The 17,947-nt window shown below is 45.8% G+C and overlaps 1 protein-coding gene across 1 annotated transcript in view; it reads right to left on the bottom strand.

Annotated features, from left to right (window-relative positions):
* HOMER1 (homer scaffold protein 1) overlaps positions 1-10,280 on the bottom strand; it is an 89,420-nt gene extending 79,140 nt beyond the window's left edge. The window contains exon 1 of the mRNA XM_031051524.2: positions 10,239-10,280. Within this exon, the coding sequence (XP_030907384.1) occupies positions 10,239-10,243 (5 nt within the window). The 5' untranslated portion in view covers positions 10,244-10,280. The remainder of the gene's footprint in view (positions 1-10,238) is intronic.
* Between the last annotated feature and the right edge of the window lie 7,667 nt (positions 10,281-17,947).

Below are 17,947 nucleotides of genomic sequence, written 5' to 3'. Positions count from 1 at the left end.
TATGACTTTTTTATCAAGAGTAACAATTTTCCTTACATGGTATTGGAATGAACTGGTAGGGTTCAATGCATTCAAAACCTATGCACGACCCAAGAACTAAAAAAACCTCACTCACCCCCTCTTTTGCATAAGTATCAGAATAGGTATTATATGTAAGAAGTCAAGCCCTAATGTTTCTGCTTCCATGAAATAAACAGTGGACAGAAACAAGCAGGTTTATTTGCAATGCAAGAATTCTGTAAGTAGCTAAGCCAGTTTTAAATAAAGCTGTACTTAAAAACATTTCACTCATGCATGCTAAACATAGACATGGTACAGTCTTCCCGAACTGAGGTGCACTTAGGTGCGCACCAGTTTACTTCCAAAAGAGATTAACTGAAGCATCAAATACAAGTCCATGTAGCAGAACCTACCATTCCCCATTGTAATAGGTTTTGTTGTTAGAAACAGAATACATACCAGGACATACAGCTGCTTAGCTTAGTAAACAGAATGCCTCAAGTAAGAAGTACTAATACCATACTTAACCGCATAAAAACCTCAGTGTTCACAAGGAAATGAAGAGGAACAGTTCTTCAGGAAGATGAATACATACATACAAGACAAAACTATTTAGAACGAAACTTTGCCAATTGAACTCTGAAGCATCAGTTTTAATTGTTACTTAACTGGCTCTATGTGAAGTTTGATCATGACCACTGATTTTCCGAACATTCAGTATATAAGCGTATTAGTTTGTAAGCATAATGGCATCTGAAACCAGAATTTTTGCCATTTTTCTAATGGCCTTCATTAAGGCATCAGGTGACATACGCAGATCACCATGCCTGTCAAGTGTCAATGAAGAAGATTAACTGCTTCTGTGCTACTATGGTTAGTGTTATTTCTCATTCAATATAAGCTTCTCATGGAAGTATACTAGGTGCATTTTCCAAACATGAAAGATGAAACTCCACTTTGTGGAATTTCACACTTTGTGACCACAACCAGTGATACTAATCATAAACTGTGCTTTGTCATCAAGTTCTTAACAGCAACACACAGTCATGCACTCTGCCAAAAAAAAACGGTATTCATACCAGGCAGCATTCAGTGACCTGGTGTCAAAAAATCAGTTCACCTACCAATATCTGAACTCATCATTATATCCCTCTTTCCTACTATTTCTCCTCTACAATGAGGAAGTTAAGAGGACTTGTACAGGGTGAAGACAAAAGTCTGTATCTTAGTAACTGGGTAAATTCCATTTATATTCTGAGGGAAAAGTACTTCAGAAAAGCACTCTTACATGCAAGTTGCAGATCATCAAGCCAGCATTTTTTAGGACCTAAATATACTAACGAGGATTTGTTCAAAGCCATATAGAACATCAAATCAAATGTTTGTTCCAGGTTCCCACTACAGAAATAGTTCCCAAAGTTGCACAACTGTTTGTATGGCTGGATTTTGTAAAACCATTTCAAACTTGAACATGGTGTTGACAGTTACTATTCTTCCTTGACAAAATCCTTCCGCCAGTGTTCAACTACTCTTTTCCAAATGGTTTCAGAAACATATGCAACATCCTACACATTGGCTTTAAGTGACAATAAAGTCCTCTGAATAAGCAATGTTTTGAGTTTTACAAAAACAATAGCCAGCTGCAGAAGCAGCAAGAAAAGTCAAGCAAGATAGTAGGTAACCTTTAAAGATCTAGACTTGGGTCCTATATGTAAAGGCTGAGTTAGTGCAGGTGATTTGAGGATTGCTGTGGATCCTTGACAGCAGTAAAATTCTCCAAATCTAAGATTTGATAAGCAAGATTCTTCAAATCTAGGATTTATGGTTATTACTAAGGAGAAGAAGGGAAGGATTGTTCAAAAGTATTTTCATGCTAAGTAAAACTGCTCTTTGTAAATACTGTTGGGGAAAGAGCAAATTGTTTTCCTTTTTCCGAGAACTTCACTCCAGAATAATACTGACTCTCAAATCCTCATAATTATAAAAGTCACAGATGTTATAGAAAAGGTCCCTACAATGCCCTTCAAATCCATCCCAGTAACAGAACTATCCCAGTAATTATCATAGCTTTTGTTCTAATCCGATTTTAAAAACTCGTAACTCAGGTGGATAAAAAAGGAGGATTTTTACTTTTTTTTTTACGTATCTCACATTTAAGGACACCAAATACATAATTATAATTAAAAATTATCTCAGATCTTGAGTGGCCTGTCAAGATTTCTTGTAATAGAACAGGCAGCATTTACATTCAGATGTGAACTAAATTAGGGAATCCAGAGTTTAGTGCCCATATTTCAGAGAAATCCCATCAAAATGGATCATTACTTAACCATGTGTTTCAGCACCTTTTTCCAGAAAACTTCCCAAAGATCCTGGGAGTCTTACTACTGTGCATAGCCAGGCATGTTGCCACTAACTGTGCAGTGCTTCTGAAGACCCAAGCCTACCTAGGACTCAAATCAGCAGGATACCTCCTATTCCTAAGCACTGCCAGTCATCTCCTGGTAGGAATCCAGTTCCTACGGATGTCCAGACGCGGAGAGCTCAGGATGACTGGGCTGTAGCCTTGCTAAAGGACACAGGAAATCCTACATTTTGTAAAAGAACAAGAACTGGCATGGGAGGGACATGTATACATGTATGTGTATATAGGTTTATCTGTATATACACATATGTATATGTGGATGTTGAAAAGGCACTTGGAAATCAATATTCAGAAGCTGAAAGCAAGTTAATCTGTGTGAAATGGTTCCTGTCTAATTGCAGGCTTTTAGTCACACACAAGTCAGTGAAGAATATTCCCAGTGCAAAAGTACAAGTTTTCAGTTTCAAAAGTCAACTGGCCAAATAGCTGTTTAGGACCTCAGTTACTGCATGTAATGTTTTGAGACGAGAGCTACACAGCATATATTATTCCATATGGTTATTTTGTTGGGATGGAAAACAATTCATACTCTAAGAAGCCCTGACATTGCTGCATACTCCACAGTAAGGCTTATGCTGGAGAAAACTCTGGTTTCTCCAGTATCACACAATAACATTCTTTTACATTTATTGCAAGCTGGGGCTAGCAGGCTGTTGGAAATAAGCAGGCACAAGAAGTAGAAATTATGAGAATATACATCAAGGATCATTTATTCCACCAACACTTCACTGCAAAGGGTTGACCATTTAAAGCTCATTCTTCAGTTTTCAAAACTCAAGGAAGATCTCATTATATGCCTGCTACAAGAATAGCTCCAAGATTAACTATGGATTCAAGGTTATAGCATACTCTTTACAAAATAAGGCATTTAAAAGCATTTGAAAAAAAGCCAAATTCTAACCTCTGACATTACCTATTATGTTTCTTACTATGAAAGACACTACAGAAACGGGAATAAAATGACATTTCTTCAACAAGCTAAGACTCAACCTAGTGGATAGTCTCAAAAAAACCTTTTCTGATGAGCTTCAAAACTGAGGAGCAAATTCACACAGCAATAACTCTGTGTCTGGATCTTTTTCAACACTTCCCTCCAGAACATCAGACACTGCTGTAGCAAAAGAGATGTCTATCCTACTTGTAATGATATTTCCCTACTACCAACCCTGTATTTGTAGCCATGCAGTCAGCCATGTTACAGTACTGATGTGGCTCACTGCAGAAATGCTTTTACTGCAGCAGACAACAGGCGAAAGCACCCCCATCTTCTGTTGTTCCCACTTTTTGGTGGCAAGCTCAGTGAAAACATGATGTAAATGTTGACAAAGGTTGACAACCACAGAGATTGACTAACCACTGCCTGTGAATCAGTTGTATGTGTATGGAGGAAGAAGAAGAAGAAAAAGAAAACCCTGAGAGGAACTATGCATTTCAAGTTCTTCCCTCTTGATTCAGGTAAAAGCCATGAGTCAAAACGAAAAAAAAAAAAAAACAACAAAACGCAAAAATCATTATTAGATACTGTAAATGTCAATATATGCTCATATCTGGCAATCTAGCATCATCTATTACATGTTTAAACAGTGTCTCCCTGGACAAATTTTTTTAACAATGACTGGCATCCACACTACTTGCCACCAGAGAAGCGTGTCAGAATGCAGTGTTGCCAGAAGCATATTTGTGATGCCGTTCCAGAAAATCAATACACTATTCAAACACAGTTCCATTACTTTGCAGAACAGAGCAGATGACATTAATAGCACTATCAGGGCTCTCTGTAGATAGAACAGAGCCCAGCACTGCATAGTGCAAGGCCTAGGTGGAGTAACACCACAGCTCCCACTAGCCTCCTCTCCCCTCTAGCCTTCTTGTCCTGAACACAGTACTAGTACTGGGGGCTCTCACACAGCCCAGCCTTGGAAAAAAACAAAAATACTTGCAACAGAATGGGGAAAAGAAACCTGTTACCAAAATTAGATCTAAAAACAGATTTTTCATAGCACACTGCTTCCATACCCACTGCATCTTACTTTTAAGATGGAATACATCTGAAGAGCCTCACAGAGAGAACAGCACAAAACCCTGAACCAGAAAGCATACTCTTGCACATTTATTTATTTTTTTTTTACAGAAGGCTTTCACTTAAGCAGGGCTTTTAAATATGGATTTAGAAATACCATACTATCTTGGGGGGGGGGGGGGGGGGGGGGGGAAAGTACTAAGTACTCCAGTTTTGGAGTTTTAAAACAATACAGAATACTCTGTCCATTTGTCCATTGTTACAGTTCTCTGTTACTAAGACTATAACCACACACGTGGGGAGGACTGAGATTTTCTTTAGTGCAGGACTGTCCCAGATATAAAGAGCATGCTGTTAAGACACAAGCACACTTAATTTTTCTGTGCATATATATATACGTTTACTAACATGAGTTCCATTCCAAATCCTGTCTCAGCCTCACTGGGTATCTCTATACGACACTAAATCCCTTGCTAAGTGCCTCTTAAACTGTAACTTCCGGATTAGAAAAACCATCAGCTCTTGATAACTACTTAAGGCCTCAAGAGCTTAAAAATTAAAGATACCTAGAAAAGTAGAACCAACTTTTAATCTCTATGAAATGTTTGTATTGTCTAGATGGTCTCTGATCTGGAATACACTGGAAAAGCATAGGCTTAGCTAAAATGATGTCCTGGGCACCTATACTAATGAGACACTACTAGTAAATTAGTCTTTCATCATGAGATAACGCTCTTCTTTTTGTAGTAGACTAACACATGGCCACAGATTTAGAAAGCTGTGATGTAAAGAATGTTCAGCTTTAAATAAAATTGCAGTCTTAGGAGACAATCATGAATTGAATAATTAATCAAGACTAGATGCTTTCCAATAAAATTATCATTAAAATGATATCTGATTTCTACTTAGTGCACTTACTAACTAGCAGGCAGAAACACTCTAATGTTGGTTAGATGTCATTGCCTCCCCTGATTACAAGTGTTGGCCTGTTACAGGATTTCATTCTACTGCAATCTCTGTGGCTTCGAGACTGTGTATTTCTTCAAGTATTGGCTTGACAACTGGTTATGAGTCCTGCAAAATAACAGGAATTGTGGTAGGACAAGCACTGTTTGGGAGAGAGAAATTACAAGAACACACACACAAAGCATTCATCTGACGTTTGTCTTGAGACACTGAGAATAACAGTAATCTCTAATATGATGAGTGTGAAGGTCTTAAACGTTTCTTTTCAGCAGAACTACGATTTCGCTAAAAGTGCTGGTCTATATAGCCTATAAAATGCATTGAAATACTGAAAGATCAATCGCAACCTTAAGCCATTACAAATACCTCCACTAGATCAGCATGGAAATCATCCCCTGTGGGTCTGGGACACTCGTTTATGTGCTGCCAGGCCAGAAGAGCTGGTTTTGATTTTTCGTGCTTATTTCACAGTCATAAAATTACTGTGACAGAAGATAATTTAAGCATGTAGAGGTCTCCACACATTGCTGCTTAACAAGGTAGTTCACTAACTATTTCAAGCTGATTTACATACAGTCCATCTGTCTACGTATTTATACCTTACTATTTTTTTCCAGATAATTATAGTGTTATCTATAGTAACTGATGTTGATCTGGTTTTGTTACACTCTCCACACTGTTACAGCAGACAGCATGAACTACTCTGCTGCCACTGCTTTCACACAATAAGCATCTCATTTTACCCCTGAGACAGCAAGATGGCCAGGAATTGCAGTAACACTGAACTACTGCCAAGAAGCTACACCTTCTGCTCTATTATCTGCAATATTTCTGTGTCAGAGGAGCTGAGGGACTGTTGCTAAGACAAAGAGAAAGCTATCATTAAGCCTTGTGGGAAGGAGAAAGACAGGTTAAAGAACCTAAGTCAGGTCAAATTCAGTGATCAACAATGCCTACGGCTCCTAACAACTTAATAGTGTTTATCTCTGGCTATCCAGCTAGAGAAAGAAAACTGAAAAGTTTGAGGAGAAGAGCAGAGTTTGGAAACACCTAAAAATGCAAGTCAACAGGCAGCAAACCAAAACCAATTTCCACAGCAGTATCTCTCTATCCCATATGTTCAAACAGTATAAACTTCATATTTTTAGATTTTAAAGCTTCAAAAGAGCTTTGTAAGAAGACATTACATCCTACAGTTTAGAATTAACATGATTTGTCAATTCCCCTATAACTATAATACCCTCTCTTCAAAATGGGACCCTGTATGCTGAATGCTTTAACTAAATGCTAGTGACTAGCTCCCCATCCTTCAAAAAGGGTAACGCCTAGGAATGGGTCAATCAGGAAAAGATATTTTCCCAACTGCCAGAAATGAAAATTAAATACTTATTTCTAAGCAATTACAATGCTAATAAGAACACCCTAAAATACTCATCTTCCACAATATTCTCCAGCCAGCTTAAGAACTTAGTATTCTAATTCCACCATCTAAAACTGACACATATCATAACCACCTTTATGAAGATAACATACTAAATATAGTCCAACAAAACTGAAGGGAAGCTGAAGTCTTTACAGAGACACCTTGATTAACATGACATGACAGAGACAAGCATATCTTACAGCAGCTTTTACCCTGTAAGTCATCGTCATTCAGGAAGAGTGAAGGGAAAATCTAGTAAGACAAATTTGGATACTTGTCCACAGCCCAGAAGGTCATAAGGGAAAGTACTTATAGAGAGACAACCCACTAATAAACCAGGAATTAATCCAAGAGATTAAGTTTAACAGGGCACCAGTTTCTCACCCCTGCCAGGATTCATGGCTGTGCAGGTAGCGTGAAGTGTATTCATTTCAGCCTAAGCAGTCCACAGCTGCAAACCTCTAACTCCCCTGCCCCAGCTAAAAGTAAAAGCAGTACCAATGACAAGTAAAAATACAGAGACAGTTTGCAGCTTTAGCATGGGATTTATCTGGTCAATGAACACAGCAATCTAGATTACCAGTATACATCTTGATTAGATTTACTTAAGATGCATTTCTTGAGAATTTTTAATGTAATCAAACCTCTGCTTAAAGAAGACTCTGAAGTTCTGACAAATTCTGTATTTCTAAATACTGGGAGTACAAGATAGTTGTTATAAAGCAGGGCAGAACATACTGAGGTCATCTTCAACAGGCACATAAAAATCTGTATGTTCCTGTTAAAGTACACCATATTTCATGTGATCAGCCACATAGATAGGTCTGCACAAATAAATGGTTGTACTACTCAACAGTGACTATTGATAACAACTTGTCTCTATGCAACAGGGATGAGAAACTACAAGAGATAAGACTGGCAGCTAGAGAAAAAAGAGTGGACATCCTATGTGTCTGATCTATACAATCCTAAAGGCTTGATTCATCTACCTCCTCCTATGAGGTAGGAGACACCCACAGACATTAAGAACGCAGCACCAAGAGGAGAGCCTCCTGAGCTGCTGTTGCCTATAATACCACCTTCTAGTTTTAAGTTTCTCAAAACAAGTATTTAACAGCAGCACTGGCCTTGAGACCTGTCATCACATCTTGGTATGCAGCACATACACACTACATAATTAACTGGCCTGCCTGTTGATATCTGATGTGCCGAGTAGGCTGAACTACACTGGCAGAACTCTGAATTCTTCACTATAACAAATGACACTAAGAAAGCCACTGCTGGTTTGGCAAGCCAGTTCCTCTCCCCCATGCCAAGTTTTCTGACCATTAGAATAGGTAAACGCTCCATCAAGCAGGTACTACAAGCTGGCTATACAATCTTACACAGGCCAACAGTACCAAACACTGAATACAGTACACAGACCATTGTGTGGCCAGGTACACAGACTATCAACCATTTTGTAACTTGCTTCTAGAGCACTCAATTCTAAGAATTCAGTAGAGTTATCTGCAGATTATTTTCACAGTGACAGTGTTAAGAGTCCTGTAAACCTTGGTCTACAAATACTCCAAAATCCATGGGCAACTGCATTTAGATGTTTATACAAAATATCTATTGTGTCAGGAGCTGTGCTCTGAGCATGAGCAAATACCTGAAGTTTAATGGCAGATCCACAGAGCTGGTGCTGGCCCAGGCTTGTATGTGCTCACTCACATACTTACATTTCTAAGGTTTTGTCCACCTTGTCAGAAGACAATCTGCAAAGGAACTCTATACTGCAATGTGCACTAAGAGCCTCTAAAAGTCTTCACCAGTGAGTTTTGTCCTCCTGACCTCAATGTGCCTAGATACTACCCAAGTCAACACATCAACAACTCTGGTATTTAGGATTATTTGAATTCCCTCTACAGATACTGATTTGTACTATTCATTAAGAAGCTATGGCTCTAAAATACCAATAATAACGGAGATGATGAAATGGGGAGTATTTTTTTCTTCTTCCTCCACCCCTGTCAGGTTTTTGCTTTACTCCTCTTAATCAGTTCTCTCTGTATTTGTAATATATTTGTAATATGACACTTAACTGACATATCTACAAACACAGTAGTGATTTTATATAAATAAGAGATTTTTCTATTATTTGAATTTTAAGACGTGCAAAATTCCATATCTACTTACCAGTTTTAAGAATATATCCCCAAAATATTTTAATACCATTTAGCCTTTTGGCAGGTTTTTGAAACACATTATCACTTTCTTGCATATGTAGATAGCTGCAAGTTTAGGTTTATTTGGCTTGTCTGGTTTGGGGTTTTTTTGTTGTTTTCTTAGGGCTTTTTTAACAGAAGGGAAGGCAACAGGAAAATACAAGCTAGCTTAAGAAGCTGTTCCTTCCTACATCTTGTAGGCTGAATACCAGCGTCTAGGACAGAGCAAAGGATGCAGCTGCTATCACCCCACACACAGATAAGTTAATAAATTGGATAATTCCATGTGCTAACGTGATAAATGTGATAATTCCAGGCCTTAACAGCCTGAGGAAAGCTACAATTCTCAATTCCTTATAAATATACTAATTTCACATTCGAATTCCCAAATTTCTTTTAACTTTTATACTCTGGACTATGCCATAAAGCCCCAGAAAAAGAGCATTTTGTTAGCTCATTAAAAGTCTGTATCCACCTTGCAGTTAGCCAAATCACAGCAGGTTTCTGTTGCTTTTGAACATGGAGGAGTTTCAATCCCACTATCAGACAAGCCCGGTAGTAGGGAGGGCTTTTTCATCTCACTATACAAATTAATAAGGATAAAAGTTTTTAAAGTTTTCACGGATATCTATATCATTTTTTAAATCTATTAATTTAGATGCGATTGTATTCCTTTTTAAAGATTTTATTCCTTCTCATCTCCTTAAAACCTCAAGAGGACGTCCCAGTTTACTAGGGGACCTGCTGTAGAGCGCATTCCCTCACTGCGAAATTCACACGTTGCTTTACAGTCTCTGAAAACTCCGGGGGAGTTAAACCGAGCATTCGCTGGCTCTTAAGTTTCACCCTGTCACGCTGAGCTTAAAGCAGTCGTTTTCAGCTCTGACTGTCCAGTACCTATCCCCGAGAAATCTCCTCAGGGCCGGGATCTGGAAGCCAACATCTTCCCACGATCCGCTGTGCTACGGCAGAGGCAACCCTCTGCAGACCGCGCTGCGCCCTCACGGAGCACACCGCACCTCTGCCACCGGTATGATGCACAGCATCGGCCGCGGCACGATTCCTGTTCCTTGCGTTCCCCGCCTCTAACACGTCTCGTCTCCGTGCGCCCTCAGCAGCGCCCGCCGCCTCAACAGCGGCCACATCCATCCCCCTCCCCGGCACCAGCCCAGCAACCCCCAGCAAGATCCTTACCCCATGGCGGCAGGCGGCGCCGAGCGCCGGCGGTGCCGCGTCCCCGGGGCGCTCCTGGCCGCGCCGGCAGCTCCGCAGCCCCGTGGCGGCGGGCCGCTGTGCTAGGCGAACCGCCCCGTGCAGGCCCGGGGGGCCGCGCCGCCGGCTGGCAGCTGCCGGGCCGAGCGGGGCTGCCCGCGCCCTAGGGAGCGCCCCCCGCGGGCCGGGCTCCCATGGCTGTCGGCCCCGCCGGGCACCCGCAGGCAGCGGCTCCGGCCCCCGGGCGACTGGTGGCGATGGCTCCGGGGGCAGACGGGTTTCCTCCTGCGGGCGGACGCGGAGGAGCTCGCCTTCTCGGCGAGGGGCTGGCGGCAGCTGCGGCGCTTCTGGCCGGGACGAGAGCGACCGCCGAGGGCTCTATACGGCTCAGAGGCAGAGCGGGATAGGGCAAGCGGTGCGCGCAGGACTCCAAGCCGCCGCTCCCCCTAGCAGCCCTACCGGCAGCGCGGCGGGCACCGGTGCATTTTCCCGAGACAGCACAGCGAACCGCGGCACCGGCATGGGACTCCCGGCGTGAGGCGGCGGGTGGCGGTCTGCGGCCGCCGCGCTCCCCCAATTCGCTTGCCCGCCCACCCCCGGTTGCGGAGGTGCTGGGCGCCGCTCCTCCTTCCCGCGGCGGCGGCTCCGCGCCTCGCCGTCACGCCTTCTTCTGCAGCGAGCGGGCGGGCATCGTCCTGGGGCGCGGCGGGTCGGGGTCTACTAGCGGGAGGGGCTGTCGCCGCCGAGCCCGCGCTGCTCTGCGGCGGGGCCGCGGACTCAGCCCCGCCGTGCGGACGGAGTAAGGGAAGAAACGAGCGCCGCGTCAGGCGGTGCGTGGTTGCTCCGGCTCCTCTGAGCCGCGGCCGCTGCCTGCTCACCTTCCCCGCCCTGCCTCACACCTCCGCCACCGCCCGCCCGTCCTCTCGCGGTAGGCAGACGCAACCCGCGCCTCTGTCCCTCTTCTCCTTGGTGAAGGGAAGAGCAGAGCAAAGCAGGGCCGGGCCGAGCCGCACGTCCGCGCCCTGCCCTACAGAGCGCTGCGGCCCCACACAGCTGGCTAGCCCCCTCTCCCGACGACACCTGCCCGTTCTGCCTCCATCCTCCTCCCGGGGAGCTTTAAATAGTATACGTCACCGCGCCTCCCTACGCACTCACGTCACGCACCTCTCCCGGCACTGACGTCACCGGGGTGCGGAGGATGATGTCAGAGTGTTCCACGCTACCGGAAGCTCTTCTATAATAGGGAAAGGCGGCGGAGGGGGTGCTCGAGCCAGGCGCTGAGCGGACGCCTCCGTGCACCGCCTCCTCCCGCCCCCGCCCCCTGCGGCGCCATCTCCACGGCAACGCTGCGCGCTCCCTCTGCCGCGCCCCGCGCCGCCCGCGCCCGGTGGTGTGGCCTGCGGCGGGGGCGCGCCGCGGGCGAGGGCGCGCTCTGGAATGCGGCAGCAGTCGGGTCCTCAGCCGGCGGAGGAGCGGGCAGGCCTCCCTGTTTGAGCACACGGGGCATCGCCCTGCCTCACACACACCTCAAACCGGACAGCGTTACCGGCCAAACAGGGAGGAAACCCAGACGCCATTCCAGCATTGCCCCACCAGACTCCAGCACGCCTGTGCTAGCAGGATTGCAGAGAAAGAGCACCGTACGCTCTCCAGACCACGTTTTGGCTCAGTGCGTCAATAGTGCCATGCCTGCAGAGAGCATGTGCTGCTGCTTCTAAGTCGAATAGCCTCAGCTCCTGCACCACCTTGCTGGGCACTTGCCTCATCTAGGGTTCATCAAATACTTCGCTAACTCACCACGATTTCCTGAGTTTATAAATCTCAGGTATAACTGCTCCTAGGCAATGCCAACAGCAGTGGAATACCCGAGGGGGGAACACACAGCACAGCTCCTCATGACTCCTGGGACCACTTTCAGTATTTTCATGGTATTTTCTTGCTTAAGTGATCTAGTTGCCACCAGTGGTGCATTGAAACCATAATGAGCATAAGAAGGGGATATCAGTAAGATTGGCTTGATGACAAACAACATAAAAATGGAAGAAGACCCAAGTTTCACCAATGGATGTTAAGGCATTACAAAACACAGCAAAACCCACAATGGAACGTTAACAGGTGTTGCTTTAACAAAAGGTAGTTTGTCCTTTCATAAGATCTCTACTACCAGGAAGAGGCTGGAAACAGCAACAGGATTTACCCAACTGTCTGATCTTCTCAAAGTACAGGCAGACTTTTTCAAACGTTATTTGAATTCACACCTTCACATGCTTTTACAGACCCATGCTGTCTGAACATTTTAACTTACAAAAGTAATAAGCTATAGGAAGAGTGAAGATGATAGATTGAATGTCAAAGGAAACCTCCAAACAAAGCCAAGCATAAATCATTCCAAGGAGCAGCAGCAAGGCAGACGGCCTCACAAGGGAGAAAATAGAAGCTTCTTCAGTTTCCCATTTCTCACAACCTAAATAAAAGCTACAAAAACATCAGACTGAGTGGCAACAGTTTAAGGTTTGTTGTGGGCAATGCTCAGAACATGCCTAGTTATGATGAGGCTGCATTTCTTTTCTTGACTGCACTGTCATTGCTTGGTTTGGCTTCACATGCTAACTCTGAAATATATGAAGCTCTATGTATTTTCCACTAAAAATCAAATTAAATGTACAGCCTTCTATCAATGAAACTGAGGCAGTCCCCAGTGTTGGTGGGAGAAAGATGAAGATCCACAACAGTTCTTTCTTCCATATGATGAGTGATAAGAGTGAGGGAGACTACAACCACAAATTAAGCAGACAAGGCAAGCATAAACAACATACAGCTTATAGATACATGCCTTGATGTCAAGTGGCTAGGAGCCTAGATTCATTAGCTTCTCAAAGTCTCCCATGACATTTTGCATGCAGTAATGGCAGCTCGAGAGCAAAGAAACTAAGGCTCTAAATCCACATATGAGTAACTCTGTTGCATCAGTTTTGTTCTGTCAGCTCAAACTCACACACTAATGCAAATGCTTTAGTATTTCACTCCATCCGCAGTATTTTGTTGAGCTATCACAGAGATGACTCCATCTGTCTGCCTTTCAACTTGTTCTCATATTTGTCTTGCATGAAGTATGTTTTCCTACCGTATGGGTGCAAAACCAGAAATCCCAGAGATTGAAGATAAAAAATATAAAAGAAACCAAACACACACTGAGCCCTTGGGGAAAAGATTGCAGGCTCACTTGAGAATCAGAGGTGTGAACAGATTCACAGAAAGAAACACTGCTGGCTTCAGAACAACCCTGCATGGGATACCAGGAGTACCAGGAGTGCCTTTACTGACTTGTGAAATGCCCTATATGTTTTGTGCTCCTCTATAAGTAATAAAATATGAGTGCTGGCATAGATAAGATCCCCACGTAGGAGAACAGAGCTGCAAGGACAAAGAAAGCATCACTCCAAGTAAAACTAATGTATTTATCTCTTCTTAAATCTTCATTTAAACAGTGTTAACTGCTTATTACAGTTAAGTGTAGAAGCTCCACATAATTGATTACTTCCATATTTACTGACACTGTGCCTCTAGGTCTGACAGCCTTATCTAAGCCTCAAGCTTTGTCTCAATTATGCCCTTTTACATTTTTTATCAGTTTCCAGGTTGATTCAGTTGAGTTAACATTATTTGTCCTGTGGGAAAAGCCTTTGTTTATGATTGCCAGGCTTACTGAAATCTATCTTGCCATTCCCAAATTAATATATAATCCAAACCCAAGGTGACATATGTCAGCTAAGGCTGAACTGAACACTCAGATACAAAGAAAGCAAGCTAAGCGATTAAATCATAGACATTAACAGGACAAAAATTACACAATCACCTTACTTAGAAGACTCAAGTAATATAACATGGAGAAATTTAATAGTGATGACAAGAAGTTCAGCTCTAAATTGGTTGTTTTGTTTTGGGTTTTTTCTTTATTTTAAAACACTTTTTTGTCTAGAGCACTCTGACAGAGGCAGTCTTGAGCTGTAGCGCAATCCTAATGGAAACTACCAGCAGGTCATTGGCTGTTACTGTGCAAAGGTACCAAGCTGTGCCATAGTCGAAATAGACGGATGGCTTCAGGTAGGGCAAAGCACAGGGTGATGCAGGAGGACTGATGTTTGCTGCTCTGAAGTAGCATATTCCTGGCATTATTATTCATAGTAAATGAATGAGCTGCCAAACCCTGTCTTAACACCACTGCCCTGAATGGCCAAACAGCTGGGGCAACACATCTAAAATTGGCAGCAGTATCAATACTGCTGGAAGGAATGTTGGGTTGAACCTCCAACTCCTGCCTTTGCATGGCAGAAACTCTGAGGTTTTGGCCTCTTTGTGGAAACTGACATCTGTTGGTGGCAGTAAACTTGGTTAGTAAGTTTTGGCCAAAACACTCTGGCTAGCTGGACAGCTTTCAGCAAACCACTGGCCCCAACTTCCCCAGACCTTGCGGTATCAGGAGTAAGAGAGTACCAGGCACTGCAACCCTCTCTTATCATCCGTTCCTTTATTGTGGAAGATCTGAGACTTTCGTGGGCAGTGAGCAAGTGGATAGCAAGGAAGTGTATGTAAACTTTGCTCACTGAGAGAAAAAGAAATAATAACCCAAAGTTGTACTGGAAAGCTTCTAAACAGATTTGGGCTTTCTGGGCTGAGTGGACACTGACGGCTCCGTTTAGTTACCAGGCTCCTCCAAATCGTCCTCTACAGGGCCCCTCTCAACCCATTCACCACCCAGTACGGACTGATGTGACAGGCTGCCCTGAACCACACACAGGACCTTGCACTTGGCCTTGTTAGACTTCTCAAGGCTTGCATGGCCCCACTCCCCAAGGCTGTTCAGGTGCCTCTGGGTGGAATCCCTCCCCTCCAGCGTAATCAGCTCCAGCCTTCAGCTGGGTGTCATCTGCACACTTGCTGAGGATGCACTTGATTCCACTGTCTCTGTCAGCAGCAGTGGCCCATGCAGGGACCCGTGAAGGCCACCTCTCATTCATAGTTTCCACTTAGAAATTGAGCCGCTGTTCAGAGGCACCTGGAGATGAGCAAGGTTCATGGTGGTGCTTCTCGGGGAAAGCTCAAAGGCAGGAGACTATGAGGGGTCCTGCTAGATGCTGCTGCGATCCCGAGATGCTCAGGGTTTGGAGCTTGGCTTTGCTTCATTGACCGGGACAAAGCCAAGGCATGCTTGGCTCAGACAGACAGGCCTCGTTCCCCTGCAATGGCTTTTGGGAAGCAGGCAGCCAGTTTCCCAAAAAGAAGATCAACACTGTCCTGTGTCCCAGCCACAGCCACAACGCTCGGGGCTGGAGGAGTCAGACTGCTGTTGTAGGGAAGTGCCAGAGAAAAGTTCTGAGGGCTGTGACTGCAGGATGACAGGCCCCGTTCCTCAGGTGTGGAGGTGCCTGCAGGAGGATGCAGCACGGACAGGGCTGTCAGCGTGGTCTCTGTCCCTGGCACCCCACTTTGCACGTCGTTAGGACAGGAGTCCTGGATGGTGGCTAAAGGACATCTCTGCCCCAGGGTTGAAAGGGGGAGGGAGGGAGGCTGGAGAGCATGCCCTGCAGCGCCTTGGTGCTCTGTTCTTCACTGCCTTCCCACGAAGGCGAGCAGCCGCGCTCTCAGAGCCTCCAGGTCGTAGCCCCGGACGGGTGCCTCTGCCAGGCCTGCCGGGCGCTCCCCCGCATCCTGCCGGGCGGGGGCGCCGGAGCGCCCTGGGGCTGCATCAGCCGGCGGCCGTCGGAGGCGGCCCGCAGAGCCCCTGCTCCTCCTCGCGGGTCCGGGAGTACTGGGCCTTGGGCGCAGGTGGTTGCGCCCCAGCGGGGACCTGCTGCGCAGGTGCGCCCTGGTCACGGGCCTCGGCGGGCGGGCGGACGGGCTCACCACGTACTCCTGGTAGTCGTCGTCCGCCCGCACCGTGTGCAGGACGCGGTCGAAAGGCCTCCTGCAGAGGGGGCACACCGCTCTCCTGACGGCCCACTGCTGGATGCAGCCGAAGCAGAAGCTGTGCAGGCACCCGTCCACGTAGGCCGCATCGCTGATGTTACTCATGCAGATGGTGCACAGGACGTCTGCCACTGCTTCCTGCCTCCCTGCCCGCTCCAGCCGGCTGCTGCCAGCCGTCATGGCAGAGCTGCTCTGCTGCAGGCCCTCCTCAGGACCCGGCACCATCTCCTGCAGGGAGAGAAGTTCAGGGCTTTCCTGGTGCTAGCAATGGAAACGGAGAGGAAGACCCAGAAAGCGGTGGGACAGGGGGTAAAGGGCCTCCCAAAGTGGGCTGAGAAGTGGCAGCAGAAGCAGCCCCCCTGGGACTGTTGCAGATTATTTCAAGTTTTACTGGATCCTTTTACATTTTGTGTTTGATTTCAGAAGCAGTTATCTATAGGAGCATCTTGAGGAAGTTAGACTCTACTTCAGCATGGGATGCTGTGTTAGCTTAGAAATCAGAAGCTGTGTAGCTTGAAGTCCCTGTTCTCTGTGACATGCTAGCTTTAGTCCTTACTCTCTAGAGCATAACCAAAGCACCTAGGGTCTACTGTATCTAGAATCATAGAATAGTTAGGGTTGGAGAGGACCCTAAGATCATCTACTTCCAACCCCCCTGCAATGGGCAGGGACACCCCACACTAAACTGTATCACCCAAGGCTTCATATAGGATGAGTTACGTGACAGCCTGGCAAGGCAGAAATCTGGCCAGCCAACGTGGAAACAAAACTTACTTTTAAGGTGGACGGCAGTAAACTGCCTTCATTATAATACTGAAAAACGTACCCACAGATCGAGAAGACCCCTGCCCAAGTGAAGACCGTTCCCCCATGCAAGCGTAGTTGCAAAAGAGAATGACATTGCAGATATTATAATGGTATGCACATCACCAACCAATAATTGTACCAGGGACTGTACTACCTTGTAATTTGTGTGTAAAAATGTAAGGATGAAATTGGCATTGGGCCTGCTTGATTTGTGGAAATTCCAGCTAGCACCCAGCACTGCAATAAAGATATGCCTGCTTCTTAATGCTACATTGGTGTTAAGGAGTTTTGTTCTCCTGACTTTGGGTGACAGGACCGCCAGCCCCAAGGGCTGCCCTCCCGCCCAGCCTGGCCCCCTCAGCTCCCCTCAGAGACGCTGCCCAGAGTCCCCCACTCCTCTGCCTCTCCCAGACAACCCACACAACTGGAGCTGGAACTGGGTACCTGAAGGAGGTGGTCAGGAAATGCAGAGGAAGTGGCCAAGAGTCCTCAGTCCTGCCCACTGCCACAGACAGCTGCGTGTGGGACACAGAGCCCCCCAGCCGCACAAAGCTCTGCACAAAAGCAGCGCTCCAAAGCAGGTCCACAGTCCTGGTGGAGCTTACACGCTGTGCGTGTGCACTCCAGCAGCCCTGAACCAAAGGTGCAGAAGCACAGCCTGTGGCTGCAGGGTAACGCTGAGGGTGGGGCCATCACAGAAGCCCTCAGAGTGACATCACCGCATTCTCTGAGGCTGGCCCCCAACTTGGCAAATGGCAGTAATGCAGGAGAGAGTCCTCGGTGACATCCTCGACGACAAGGGAGTGCCCTGATGCAGAGGCAGTTGGGGAAGGACTCACTCCTTTTCTGCCATGCAAAAGCCCACGGCTTGGTCCAGAAGGGACTCCTGGATATCATCCTGTCCATCCCCCCTGCTC

Source organism: Melopsittacus undulatus, chromosome Z (genome assembly GCF_012275295.1).
Source record: "Melopsittacus undulatus isolate bMelUnd1 chromosome Z, bMelUnd1.mat.Z, whole genome shotgun sequence".
Lineage (NCBI taxonomy): Eukaryota > Metazoa > Chordata > Aves > Psittaciformes > Psittaculidae > Melopsittacus > Melopsittacus undulatus.
This window is presented reverse-complemented; position numbering and strand designations above follow the sequence as displayed.